General features: G+C 39.7%; 1 protein-coding gene across 1 annotated transcript in view; it reads left to right on the top strand.

Annotated features, from left to right (window-relative positions):
- The window catches only part of LOC140735307 (dynein axonemal assembly factor 5-like), a 167,240-nt gene that overhangs the window by 99,302 nt on the left and 52,360 nt on the right, over nucleotides 1–15,578 (top strand). The window contains exon 8 of the mRNA XM_073060195.1: nucleotides 8,007–8,175. Within this exon, the coding sequence (XP_072916296.1) occupies nucleotides 8,007–8,175 (169 nt within the window). The remainder of the gene's footprint in view (nucleotides 1–8,006; nucleotides 8,176–15,578) is intronic.

Genomic DNA, 15,578 nt, shown 5'->3' on the forward strand with positions numbered 1-15,578 from the left:
GAATCATCACTGGACCATTTTGAGGCAGCTTAAATCTTTAAGAAGGTTAGAGTACTAAAGTAGGGAAGACTTACGAGAATAACACAAGCATTGGTGAGACTTAACCTGGAGAACTGGATAACAGTTTGCATCTCTTTGTCTTGGGCACTTTAGTTCAGGACTTAAGACAATGCAAGGTTTACTAGACTAATTCCTAGATTTGTTTGGAATTTAGAGGAATGAGAAGAGATTTTATTGAAACATGTAAGGTTTTAAGAGGCTTTGACAAAGTAGATGCTATGAAAATTTATTCCTCTTGTGAAGAAATCTGGAGCTCAGTGTCAGAATAAGGAGATGCCCGTGTAGGACTAGGAAGCAGAGGAGTGCTTTGAATACTTTGATCTTTGAATAAGACTACACAGATCAATAAATGGAAAACTGGTAGAAGTGGAATCTACTATCTTTAGCACAAGGTGGCAAAGGACATCAAACTGATTCCTCTGTCACTCTTGCAAACTACTTCAACTGCTCAAAGGTTCTGAGAAGTAAATCATCTGAGAAGATTCTGAGAAGTAAATCTTCTAAGAAGATTTCTTCTGAGAAGTAAATCATTGTAATTGTCTACCCCCCCTCCCCCAGAGAACTGATGATTGGTCAGGCCATTGTATAGACAATGCAACAAGGTATTTTAGATTACAGAGAAATTGAAGATGATGGGTATCAGACAGGAAAATGAAGTTGAAACCCACAGTAAGATCAGCTATGACCTTATTTAATGGTGGAGCAGCCTCAGAAGGGCCAAATGGCTGACCTGCATTTTGAAAAATTCTTTTATGACCTCTGATTTGACAGCTGTTAGCTATTTTGCTGATTTTCTTCTGACAGAGTGCGTGAACTACTGCAATAGGTAATATTTGGGCGTCTTAAGTGGTTGCAAATGTTTTTCTGAGCGTCGTTGTCTAAGAATGCTATGTGCTCTAATGAATGCATTCATGTGAAGTCATTGGAAATATTTCAGCAAACAAACCCTGTTCTTTGATTCTGAGTGGTAACTGTCGCTGCTAACTCCAAAGGCTAATTTAAAAAGTATAACGGAGCAAAAGATATGTCCAGTTTCCACTTGGGGAGAGTGGGGGGTTTTGGGAGTGGAGAAAGACTGCAGCTATTTTCAATTTGTTCCATTTCCTGATCTGATTAGTGGACGGACAGAATGAATCAGAATTTTCCAATGTGAGGTGAAACATTCAATGTGTGAGATGGAGTCAGACTATTTCTATGATCAAATTGCTTCATAGTCAAAACTTCTATTCTGTTCTTTGTCGAGGCAGCATGACAGTGTAGCAGTTATTGCATCAGTTTACGGTGTCAGCGACCGGGGTTCAATTCCCCCTGCTATCTGTAAGGTGTTTCTACTTTTCTCCCATGACTGCATGGGTTTCCTTCAAGTGCTCCTGTTTCCTCCCGCATTCCAAAGACATTGTGCTTTTTGGTCACACGGGTGTAATTGGTCAGCAAAGGTTTGTTGGGCTGGAAGGAGCTGTTGCCGTGCTATATTTCTAAATTAAAAAAAAAATCTTCTTACACAGTGTATGTTGCCTACAGGTAGGGGAAATACTGTGAAGGCCTTGATTCTCTGAAAGTATAGCTCACCTTTGAGCAGTTGAAGTAGTTTGCAAGAGTGACAGAGGAATCAGTTTGATGTCCTTTGCCACCTTGTGCTAAAGATTGTAGATTCCACTTTTACTAGTTTTCCATTTATTGACCTGTGTAGTCTTATTCAAAGTTCAAAGTAAATTTATTATCAAAGTATTCAACCCTGAGATTCATTTTCTTGCAGGTATACTCAATAAATCCATAATAGAATAATAACCATAGTAGAATCAATGAAAGACAGCGGCAACTTGGGCGTTCAACCAGTGTGCAAAAGTCACAAACTGTGCAAATACAAAAAGAAAGATATAATAATAATAATAATAATAATAATAATAAATAAGCAATAAATATCAAGAACATGAGATAAAGAGTCCTTGAAAGTGAGTCCATTTCAATGGGAACATGAAAGTGGGAACATTTCAATGATAAAATGAAGTTAAACCCCTTGGTTCAAGAACCTGATGGTTGAGGAGTAATAACTATTCCTGAACCTGGTAGTGCTTGAAACTGCACTGTAACAGACAGGAGGGCTCCGTAATGGCTAGCTAAAACTGTCCAATGCATCACCACCATCAGCCTAACTGTACCAAAGGCATACAGCATATACAGAAAGGTGCCGGTTATAGGCCAGAAAGATCATGAAGGATCCCTCCCACCCTGCTTAGAGACTGTTTGTCCCACTCACATCAGGGAAGAGGCTACACAGCATTCACCCCATGATCACTAGACTCAAAAACAGTCCCCAAGCCTCCTCTATGCTGGTGAGACAGCTTCGTCGAGCATCTACACTCCATCCACCAAAAGCAGAACTTCCTAGTGGCCAAACATTTTAATTCTAAATCCCTTTCCCATTCCAACATGTTGGTCCTTGGCCGCCTCTTGTGCCAAGATGAGGCCACCCTCATTGTGGAGGAGCAACACCTTATATGCTGTCTGGATAGTCTCCAACCTGATAGTATAAATATTGATTTCTCATTCCATATTTTTTCCTACACCTCCCCTTTTCTTCTATTCCCTACTCTGGCCTTTTACCTCTTCCCATCTGGCTATCACTTCCCCCTGAGTCCCCTCCTCCTTCCTTTACCCCTATGATCCACTCTCCTTTCCTATCAGATTCTTTCTTCTCCTGCTCTTTATATTTCTCACACACTTAGCTTTACATATTACCTTTCAGTTTCCTTCCACTTTCCCTACCTTTTTTATTCTGGCATCTTTCTCCTTCCCTTTCAGTCCGAAGAAGGGTCTCGGCCTGAAATGTCGACTGTTTACTTTTTTCCATAGATACTGCCTGACCTGCTAAGCTCCTCCAGCATTTTGTGTATGTTACTTCCCCAAGCAATCAGGCAGATCAATACCTCCACCCACCGCCACATAGACATCACCTAACATTTCTTTATATACATACAATCAGATTATGTATTTAACGGTTGCTTGTACATTGTATTTTAGTTAGTTTTTTAAAATTGTGTTATTTATGCCTATTGCATTTTTTTATGTGTATTGGATCTGGAGTAACAACCATGAATCTTCAACCCTTATCCTGCTGCAGCAACATGCAACTCACTTGTGTGACTGTCACCCAAGTACTAATAGACTTGTTTTAAGTTGAAGTTCGGGTTTATTGTCATTTCATCTGTGTATGTGTAAACTGCCAAATAAAGCAACATTCCTCCAGACCAAGATTCACAACTCCGTATGTATAATTCACACACAGTACATAAAGTAATATTACTACAAATAAATAAACAAATAATAAGATGCAGTTATGTCACAAGTTTAAAAAGTAAACAGTAAATGCTATTGGCTCTTTCTGCGTGGTGAGATCTTGGTGGTGGCTGGGAGTTCAGTAGTCTCACAGCCTGGGGGAAGAATCTGTTTCCCATCCTAACAGTCCTTATCCTATTGCCACAGTATCTCTCGCCTGATGGTGGTGGGGGACGGGGTCAAAGAGATTATTGGAGTGATGGGAGGGATCTTTGACAATGCTAAGGTTCTTAGGTGAGAACTTTGGAACTCATACTGGGAATAATTTTCACTTCCTGCATCATGAACAGGGTAGGTTGTCCCATGGTTGAACAATGCATCAATGTTTCTGAAATCTGAAAAGATTTATGTCGTTTTTGAAGAGTTAAACCAAAGTGTCTATTCATGCAGGACCCTTGGATTGACTGTTATTCAACCGAAGGGAACGACTCCTTTACCTTAATTGTTTGGATGATGAATTGCCTTTGTAGCCCTCTAAATGTGCCAATATTCACTTGATAGCATTCTCAGATGTGAAATACTTAGTGTTGTGCCAAAAGTAATTTGTTTGAAATCCAGAACCAGGCGTTGAATTCAACCGGTAAAATATAATGAAAAGCTACTGGTGTTCCATGTAAACTAGGTTTGAAATACTCGTCTTTATATTACAGAAATCCAAGGATCTGCATCCCAACTCATTCTCATTATTTTCTCCAGCCACACAAGGTTGTAATTGATTGTGCACTTACGACTTTCTCCATTTAAAAAGCAATATTTGAATTTATCTGGCAGTTTTCACCACCAGTAAATCTTATCAATGATGTGCAGGCAATCACTGTTGTAAAGTAGGGAAACAGAAAATGTGCCCAGTACATGGCACACAGCAATATCCCACAAGTAGCAGGTTAATACTGACCTGGTGACCAGTATACATGATGGTTCAGCTGTTTGTATTAACTGGTATAATATCCTTGTTCTTCAAAATACTGCTGTGGGATCTGCGAGAATAGATCAAGTTCAGGTTTAAGTTTATTGCCATCTAATTGTACATGTATACAACCAAATGAAACATTGTTCCTCTGGACCACGGTGCACCCACAAAACATATATCACACAAAGCACATAAAACAAAATATTGCCACAAGTAAGTTAATAAAATATAATTCAAAATGCATGTAGTGCACAGCACAAGTAAACAGCTGCTCTCCTAGTGATGAGAACTCAGCGGTAGCAGGGTATTCATTAGTCTCACAGTGTGAGGGAAGAAGCCGCTAACCAACCAGGCAGTTGATAGCTCACTTTAAACTTATCTGCAAAAACATTTAATGGTGGTTTAGTTTAGTTCTGTTTTGGAAATATCATATTGGTTTTAAGACCAAACAACATAGGAGCTAATTCAGGCCAATCAGCCCATTGAGTCTGCTCAGCCATACATGGCTGATGTATTATCAGTCCCAACCTCCATTCTCCTGACTTCTTCCTGTAACCTTGCATACCCTGACTAATTAAAAACCTATCAGCCTCTGCTTTAAGTGTATACAGTGCCTAATTATAGGACGCTTTGTGCTGTTGCGCAAGTCCCATCGGGGGAAGGATGGAGACTGCCCAAGATTATTTCATCTCTGGCTTTTTATAATAGGTTTGTTTATGTTGGGCCTCTGGTTTTGGAGAATGTGTAACTTTCTAATTTGGAAAGATACATCTGCAGAGGTTGATATCTAGAGTAAATATGAAGTGAGGTGATGGATCTCAAACTGAAGCCCGAACTGTCAATCTCCCTCCTCGAATGCTGGCTGTCTCATTGATTTTCTCCACCACTTTGTTCTTTTTTCTAACTCAGGGCAGTGTTATCCAGTGAGTCTCAGTTGAAGGGATAGTTTATATAGGAGCATTTTGGAGAACTGGTTTATGATCTCAAGTTAAGTAGGACTGAAGAAATATGCACAAATCACTGAATGTTTTAATCCATTGCTGAGCTGAATTAAATAAAGGGTTGACTATCTGAAGACTTTGGAAACACAAATGGCACTCTCTTTGCAACAGTTTGAATTTGGCCTATAATGATGAGATGGGACTCTGTTCTCCAAATCCATTATAAAGAGTCAGAGGTGAAATAATCTAGGGCAGTCTCCATCCTTCTCCCAATGGGACTCGGGCAACAGCATGAAACTTCCCGTAATTAGGCATAAATTGCTAATCTGTCTCTAAAAAGCTGCAAGGATGGATGGCCTGGGAAATGGAACCATTACGTTGGTGGAATAGTGGGTGATCATTACGAGACTTGCAGTTAAAACACATTACTGAAAGAACTAAGGGAGTTTTATAATTTGTGTAGCAATATGGCATCTGTCATTTCTGTGTTCCATACTGTGGAAAGTTACATGAAGTTTATTTTTAAAAATATTTTGAATGGCTGCCATGCATTAATGAATACAGAATTTCTCTAGATTAAAGTAATGTTAAAAGCTGACACTCTGTGCCACTATATTAGGTGGACCTGTACACCAGCTCATTAATATAAATATCTAATCAGCCAATCATGTGGAGGCAATTCAATTAATAAAAGCATACAGACATGGTCAAGAGATCCAGTTGTCGTTCAGACTAAACATCAAAATGGGGAAGAAATGTAACCAAAGTGATGTTGACCATGAAATGATTGTTGGTGCTAGACAGGGTAGTTTGAGTATCTCAGAACTGCAGATCTCCTGCGATTTTCATACACAACATTTTCTAGAGCAGGGGTTCCCAATCTGGGATCCACGGATCCGTCGGTTAATGATAGAGGTCCATGCATAAAAAAGGTTGGAAACCTCTGCTCTAGAATTTACAGAAACTGGTGTGAGAAACAAAGAGCATCAGTGAGTGGCAGTTCTGTGGGTGAAAGATAACAGAGATCAGAGCAGAATGGCTAGACTGGTTCAAGTTGACAAGAAGGTGACAGTAACTCAAGCAATGACATTTGTTACAGTGGTGTGCAGAAAAGCATCTCTGAATGCACAACACATTGAACCTTGAAATGGATAGGCTACAGCAGCAGAAGACCACAAACTTACCCTTAGTGGCCACTTTATTAGGTACCACTCATACTTAATAAAGTAGCCATTGAGTGTACTGCCATCAGGGATATCTATTTATAATGGACATGATAATTTCAGCCAGTTGCTTAATATTAAATCATGCAAAGATGCCACTTGACCCATCATCACCAAGTCAGGTCTTTGAAAAATCCAACAATTAATTCCACCTCAAACATGAGGAAATCTGCAGATGCTGGAAATTCAAGCAATGCACACAAAACGCTGGTGGAACGCAGCAGCCCAGGCAGCATCTAAAGGAAGAGGGGTTTCAGGCCAAGACCCTCCATCAATTGTACTTCTTCCTATAGATGCTGTCTGATCTGCTGCATTCCACCAGCATTTTGTGTGTGTTGCATTAATTCCACCTTCTGCTTCTTCTCTGAAGTCCCTGTAAAATTTTCCTTTCCATGTAAAGATATCCAGTTCCCCTTTTGAAGAGATGAATGGATCTATTTGTATTTCTCTGAGGTAGGGCATATAATTTGAAAATAAAATATTTACAGTTGGTGAATGCATTGTCTCAACTACGTTGGCAGCTTTTCTGGGAAAAACTATCTCAAGGAGTTTCTGGTTTGTCTTCATGCAATACTTTCCCCGCTTTCTGTTGCTTTCCAATTAGCATTTGGCATGATTCAGTGCTAGATTGCAAACTCTTATGATGTTAACTGTGAAACAAAAAGCTAAGGAGCTTTGGTGCTGCTACAATGCTACAACACATCAGGTGCAGTTTACTTTGACCTGACCTGAAATAACTGCACCAATATGCCTGAAATTCAAGATTGTTTAATGCCATTCCCTGTACACAAGTGTAAAGGAGAACAAAATAATTCTTTCTTCAGCTCCAATGCAGCACAAGAAAACACAATAAGATAAAGAACACAATAATAATTTAAGAAGTGCAATAAGCATAAACACTTAAGATATTTTACGTACGTAGATTGATTGTATGTGCATAAAGTGACACTAGGTACCTCTTGTACCTACTAAAGTGGCCACTGAGAGCATGTTGATGGTCTTCTGCTGCTGCAGCCTACCAATGTTGTATGTTCAGAGATGCTCTTCAGCATATCACAGTTGTAATACGTAGCTATTTGAGTTACTGTTACCTTCCTGTCAGTTTGAACCAGTGTGGCCATTTTCCTCTGACCTCTCCCATTAACAAGGCATTTTTGCCCTTAGAACTGCCTCATTTTGTTTTTTGCAAAATTCTCTTTAAATTCCTGAGACTGTTGTATGTGAAAATCCCAGAAGATCAACAGTTTCTGAGATACTCAAACCACCTTGTCTGGCACCAACAGTCATTCCACAGTCAAAGTCACTTTGATCACATTTCTTTCCCATTCTGATGTTTGGTCTGAACAACAACTGAACCTCTTGACCATGTCTGCAGGCTCTTATGCATTGAATTACTGCCACAAGATTGGCTGATTAGATATTTACATTAACGAGAAGGTGTACCTCATAAAATGGTCACTGAGTGTATATCTAACTGTCCATGCCATTATAGTGAGCGGCTGATCTTTAACATGTTTCACAATGAATTGTTTGTAGGCAAAGAAGACCATAGCTTCACTTGCTGCAGCAGAGGACTTGGATAGCTCTTTGGGCCTTTATAGACTACATATAAGACAGCTGATTGAATGGGTGGCTAGTGCACAGCATGAATGGACTAAATACTCTGTGCAGCACCTGCAATTTGAAACAATTATCACTCAGTCAGGTAAGGAAGTCGTTCTATCTCGCACTCATATTTTAAATATTTGATATCCTGCTCATGTATTTTCCTGAAGAACATGCACAAAATGCTGGAGGAACTCAGCAGGTTAGGCAGCATCTATGGAAATAAATTAGAATTTTATTTTGTGCATCCACTTCACAACATGGTGAGTAAAAATTTGTATGTTGCATCTCTTTCAGTATGCACAAGTAATAAGGAAGGGAAATGAAGGAGGATATTGCTCAAACACTAAAATTGTATATGTAATTGTTTTGTATATATGTATGTACATCAGATATGCAATCAGATCAGTGTGTATTGATAAATTTGATGGCCAGAAATTGTCCTGGAGCCTGTTGGTCCTGGCTGTAATACTGTGGTACCATTTGCCAGACAGAAGCAGCTGAAACAGTTTTTGGTTGGAGTGGCTGGAGTCCCTGATGATCCTCCGGGCCCTTTTTATGCACCTGCTGCTGTAGATGTCCTGAATAGAGGAAAGTTCACATGCACAGATGAGCTGAATAAACAGTTGATATTTTGGGCTGAGACCTTTCATCAGGTCTGGAAAGGGAAGGGGAAAGCTGCCAGAAAGAATAAAAAGTGGGTAGAATGGAAATAGTACAAGCTGGAAGGTGAAAATTGTGAAGATTCGGCATGACATCTAAAACTTCGGCAAACATCAATAGATGTGTAGTGCAGAGTACGTTGACTGGTTGCATCACAGCCTGGTATGGAAACACCAGTGCCCTCGTGTGGGAAATCCTACAAAAAAATAATGGATACAGCCTAGTCCATCATGGAAAAAGCCCTCTACACTGTTGAGCACATCTACACAGAACGTTGTTACGAAAAAGCAGCATCTAACTTCAAGGACCCCCAGACCCAGGTCATACTCTCTTCTCACTCCTGCCATCAGGAAGAAGACACAGGAGCCTGAAGACTCACACCACCAGGTTCAGAAACAGTTATTACCTCTCAACCATCAGGCTCTTGTACCAGTGGGGATAACTTCACTCAGCTTCACTTGCCATCACTGAACTGTTCCCACAATCTATGGACTCTGTTTCAAGGACTCTTCATCTCATTCTCAATATTTGTTGCTTATCTATTATTATTATTTAATTCTTTTTGTTGTCTTTTGCACACTGGGTGTCAGGTCTGTTGATGCGGTCTTTCAATTATTCTAGTATGGTTAGAAACATAGAAAACCTACAGCACAATACAGACCCTTCGGCCCACAAAGTTGTGCTGAACACGTCCCTACCGTAGAAATTGCTAGGCCTACCCATAGCCCTCTATTTTTCTAAGCTCCATGTACCTATCTAAAAGTCTCTTAGAAGACCCTATCGTATCCACCTCCACCACTGTTGCTGGCAGCCCATTCCACGCACTCACCTCTCTGAGTAAAAAACTTACCCCTGACATCTCCTCTGTACCTACTCCCCAGCACCTTAAACCTGTGTCCTCTTGTGGCAACCATTTCAGCCCTGGGAAAAAGCCTCTGACTGTCCACACGATCAATGTCTCATCATCTTATACACCTCTATCGGGTCACCTCTCATCCTCTTTCGATCCAAGGAGAAAAGGCTGAGTTCTCCAATCCAGGCAACATCCTTGTAAATCTCCTTTGCACCCTTTCTATGGCTTCCACATCCTTCCTGTAGTGAGGCGACCAGAACTGAGCACAGTACTCCAAGTGGGGTCTGACCAGGGTCCTATATAACTGCAACATTACCTCTCGACTCCTAAATTCAATTCCATGATTGATGAAAGCCAATACACTGTACGCCTTCTTAACCACAGAGGTTATTGGATTTATTGAGGTGTCCACAGGAAAACAAATCTCAGGGTTACACAGTACTGTGCAAAACTCTTAGGCACCCTAGATTTTATATGGTTTCAGATAGTGTGGCCTCCACAGAGCCCTGATCTCAACATCATCGAGGCTGTCTGGGATCACCTGGAAAGACAGAAGCAAGTGAGACAGCCAAAGTCTGCTGAAGAACTGTTGCAAATTTTCCAAGAACTTGGAACAATCTACCTGTGGATTTTCTTACAGAACTTCATGACAGTGTACCTAAGATAATTTGTGCAGTTTCAAAGGCACAAGGTGGTCTCACCAATTATTGTTTTATTTTAGTTGTTTTACTGTTTACTACTCTTTATAGTATTTTTTTTGATATTTAGAAACTTTTTGTTTCATTATTTTTGAAAGCATCTTTGCTTTACAGATTTTTTTAACATATGCGCAAGACTTTGGCCCTGTACTGTATATGGTGACATATAAGTTCTTTGATAATACATTTACTTTGAAATTCAAATTTTGGTAGGTGAAACCAGGTGGGTGGGGGATGAAGTAAGAAGCTGCGAGGTGGTAGGTGGAAAAGGTAAAGGAATGAAGAAAAAGGAATCTGATAAGAAAGGAGAGTAGACCAGTATTTTCCTTTTGCTTTTTTACTTTCATCACTTTCATTATTTTGAACATTAAGTTCTGTGTGTACTTGAACCAGTATAATTTTTAAACTATAAATCCCCTTTGATATTTAAAACACTCAGAATCGGGTTTTTTATCATTGGCATATGTTGTGAAAATTGTTGTTTTATGGCAGCAGTACAGTGTAGTACTTGATATACACTATAAGAAATATGTATTAAAAATTTAAATAAATAGTGCAAAAAGAGCAAAAGTAATGAGGTAGTATTCATGGGTTCATTGTCAATTCTGATGTTGGAGGGGAAGAAGCCATCCCTAAAACATGGAATGTGTGTCTTCAGGCTCCTGTACCTCTTCTCTGATAGTAGTACTGAGAGAAGCTCATGTCCTGGGCGGTGGAGGTGAATGATGGATGTCACTTCTTTTGTGGCATCATCGCCTTTTGAAAATTTTGTCAATGGTGGGAATTATACTTTCTGTATAATTTCTATTGTATGCCTTTCATCCTTCTGGCATAAATTACCCTCATTAGCAAGAAATATCAGTTTATTAATGAACACACTAATATTAAAGATAAATATTAGCTTTATTTGTCACATATGCATGGAAACATAGAGAAAAATGCATCGTTTGTGTCTGAGGATTGCGCTGACAGTCCGCATGTGTCACCACACTTCTCCCACCAACCTAGCATGTCCACAACTCACTAACCTTAACCGCAGGTCTTCAGAATGTGGGAGGGAACTGGAAAACCCAGAGGAAACCCACGCAGTCATGGGGAGAACGTACAACCACCTTACAGACAGTGGCAGGAATTGAACCCTGATCGGTGATCGCTAGTACTGTAAAGTGTTGCACTAACGGCTTTGTTACCGTGCTGCCCACTACAACACTATGCTCACAAGACCTGGTGCTTGATCATAAAAATGCCCTGGATTTTCCATTATCTTCTCCTTTCACTCTATTCCATTTTCTTCCAAGAATAATAAACTTTTTTTTCTCAAAAAGATCTAAAGAGTTGTATTAAGCTTTATTTTTCAGCACTTTCAATGGAACTATTCCTGCCGTACATATTTAGTTTGATCGTAATGCAACAGAAAGGTTTGTGTTTTTCCAGTTGAATAAATCTGTTCAAATGTGATCAACGACTGTGATTGTACTGTTGAAGTAAAAGCATTTAAAATGAGTGCTAGCTCTGCTTACAGATTTTTCTTTCTTGTAATTTCTTTTAATCTCCCTACATTATTTTATATTGCTAACAAGTGTGAGATTACAATAGCTATGCTTCGAAATGCATATTTTAAAATCTAGTATTGTTCAGGGAAGTTGGCAGGGACTTGACCAAGACTGAGTGAAATTCACATATTTTTCTGTGATCTGCTACTCAATAGAAAAGGTCATTGATATCACTGAATAATTTGTATGTGTCCAGGACAAAGAAGCAAGCAGGAAACATCTTTGCAGATACTATATATCCTGCAAACTGCCTTTTCCGAAAGCTCCTTTCTAAGAAGCCTATAGGGTATTAAAACAAAAACTTCACAGCATCTTAAAAGTTTCTTCCCACAGACAGTTAATCTGATTAACCTTTCTAGTTGCCCCCGCCTCCTATCCATTACCGCCCCCCACTTTACTACACTGCACTCTAAGCACTTTAAACCACTTTTTATAATACTAGTTATAGTTTAAATACATGTTGGTGTATATATTTATTCATATTTTATTCCTTAACTGTACTTTATTTTTTACATTATTCTTTTAAATTGTTGAATGTAGTAGTGTTTATTTTTACACGTCACATCCTGACCACCACACCACAGCAAATTTCTAATACATGTCCGTGTACGTGGTGAATAAAGTTGATCCTTGGTCCTTGATACTCTGCACATTAGATATCCAAATTATCCATAATGAGTCAGACAAGGAAATGGGAAAACCTTCCATATAAGTAAGACACAATGTTTATGACAGCTCAAGCAGTGAGTTTTACATTGAGCATGTGTGCAAGTTAAGAGGAAGAAGTATTAAAGTAACCATATACACAATACATTTTTATTTTATTCATCATCCAATCTCAATATTTTATTGTTCTTAAAATGTTCAAATTAACTGACCTTGAAATTTATTTTCCTCATTAAGTTGAGAGATAGCAGTACTGCAAGTATGGTTTTTTCCTAGTCTTTGGATTGGCTGTCCACATTACAATCCCAGATCAAGTAGAGCTTGAAACTGCGATGCAGTACAAAAATCTTAAACACAAGAAATTCTGCAGCTTCTGGAAATCCGGAGCAACACACAAAATGCTGGAGGAACTCAGCAGGTCAGGCAGCGTCGATATGGAGAGGGTACAGATGAGGGGCCTCAGCCCCAAACTGCGACTCTTTATTCCTCTCCATAGATGCTTCCTGACCTGCTGAGTTCCTCCTGCATTTTGTGTCTGTAAATCTCGATAGATGCTTCCTGACGTGCTGAATTCCTTCAGCATTTTGTGCGTGTTGCAATGCAAAAAAAGAAGCTTTATTACATTGGTTCCTGCCAGCAAATTTTATTCCCTGCAGTCTGGAAGCTCTATATAATTTGTGAACTGCCTTTACATTCAAAGTTACAATTATTCCAATTGAAATCGTCTGGTGGTTGGATTTGGTATTGTCTTGGACCATGGCCCCAATCTCTCTCAGAATGATCAGTATGAATGCCTTGATATAGGCTAGACAATCTTTCTTAGCTTCAAGGGTTATTTGCTATACACATTTATATGTATTAGGAATTTGCTGTGGTATGTCGGTCAGGGTGCAACATGCAACAAAAAAACAACAAAATCCCTCAATTATAAAGAATAAAGAATTGTATAAAAAATAAAGTTAGAAGTTCAAGTATGGATATGGAATAAAATGTGCATCAATACATCGATACCAACATGTAATTATTTTACTTTAATGATACTATGTGGATTAGGCCCTTCAAGCCACGCCACCCAGCAATATCACAAAGCCAATGAACTCTAACCTAAACCTGTGACAATTTGTAATGACCAGTTAACCTACCCGGTACGCCTTTGGACTGTGGGAGGAAACTGGAGCACCCAGGGAAAACCCATGCATTCCACAGTGAGGACACACAGACAGCACTGGAATTGAACTCCGAACTCTGGAATGCCCCAAGCTGTAATAGTGTTGCGCTAACTGCTACTCTGCTGTGGCATCCAATGTAAACAGCATTATAAAAAGTGGTTTAAAGCCTTTACAATTTATTGCACTGACTGGAGTAATAGATGGAGGGGAATAACTAGAATGATTAATCAAATTAACTGCCTAGGAGAAGAAACTTTTAAGATGGCTTGAAGTTTTTCTTTTCGTAGCCCTATAGTACTTTCAAGACTGGAGCTTTTGAAAAAGGCACTCTGTAGGGTGTACGCAATGATTTTTCCTGTCTGCCTCTTTGTCCTGGGCACATCCAAGTCATCCAGTTAACCGCCAATGACTTTTTCTGCTAACTTGACAGTTTACTGTAGTGTTTGTACATTGTTGTGAGAGGGTGCTGCAACAAACCAGACAGTATTGGCTGATGAGAAGATTTTCTCTATGATGCCAGTGTGGAATTGCACCCAGTATGTCCTGAGGAAGGTAGTGTTTTAGGAATTTTACCAACTGCCACAAGAAGTATATCCTCTGCCGAGCCTTTTTAAAAAAAAAATGAGGCATATAATAAAACATACAGTGGAAAAAGCAAATCATAAGCATGAGGAAGTCTGAAGATGCTGGAAACCCAGGGCAACACACACAAAATGCTGGAAGAACTCAGCAGTCAGACAGCATTTCTTGCCAAGGCCCTTCTTCGGTTTTGGAAAGGAAGGGGGAAGATGACAAAATAAAAAAGGTGAGGGGACAGGGAAGGAGGATAGCTAGAAGATGATAGGTGAAGTCTAGTAGTTAAGAAAGGTAAAGGGCTGGAGAGAAAGGAACCTGATAGGAGACGAGAGTGGACCATAGGTGAAGGGAAAGGAGCAGGGGACCCGGGTAGAGCTGATAGACAGGTGAGAAGAGGTAAGAAGCCAGAGTGTGGAACAAAAGGAAAGGAGAGGGGGAGTGATTTTATTTACCAGAAGCAGAAATCTATATTCATACCATCAGGTTGGGTACTACCCAGGTGGAATATAATGTGTTGCCCCTCCACTCTTCCTGGCACAAGAGAGGCTACGGTCCAAAATGTTTTACAATGGTAAAATACTTTTCTCCAAATATTTATTTCTGGCCAGTGAATGTAACCTTTTCTCTTGCCTGCTGGAACTTTTGTTGTCTTTCAGACATGGTTTGCTTATAGATCCTTTCAGCACTGTTTGGGAATCACTGTTTGTGGATCTTAGCCCCATTTCTTTGCTAGCTGAGCAAAGAGACTTTCATGCAGTCCCAAGGCATTGGATTTAAATCAGCAAGTCAGTCATTGCCTTTGCTTACTTCTCAAATAGAGCATTAAGAACTGCTCCCAATTACCTTTAACATCCCGGATATTGCAATCACTAGTTAAGGAATGCTATTCATCGTTCACCTTTCTGACAGCTTTCCACCAACTTCTTTAAATGGCTTAATCTGATGTCAGATTCAGCTAAGCGCTCTCCACAGGGGATCTGTGGTGTCTCTGAGGAGGATGAAAAATAACAAGGCTCTTAAACCAATTTGATTGATTTTCTTGCTGAGAAATGCAGATGCAATATAAATTAGATTTAACTAAAGTACAGAGAGCAGTTACTGAAGACAAGATTAAAGACTAAGTTTATTTGTTACATATACATTGAAATATACAGTGAAATGCATCACTTGCATCAAATCTGCGAGGAGTTTGCTGGGCAGCCCACAAGTGCTTCCACGCATTCAGCAGCAACATAGCATGCCCACAACTCACTAACCCTAACCATCTTTGTCTTTGGAATGCGGGAGGAAGCTGAAGCGCACAGTGAAAACACATGCAGCCACGG

Source organism: Hemitrygon akajei, chromosome 11, assembly GCF_048418815.1.
Source record: "Hemitrygon akajei chromosome 11, sHemAka1.3, whole genome shotgun sequence".
In the NCBI taxonomy this organism is placed as follows: domain Eukaryota; kingdom Metazoa; phylum Chordata; class Chondrichthyes; order Myliobatiformes; family Dasyatidae; genus Hemitrygon; species Hemitrygon akajei.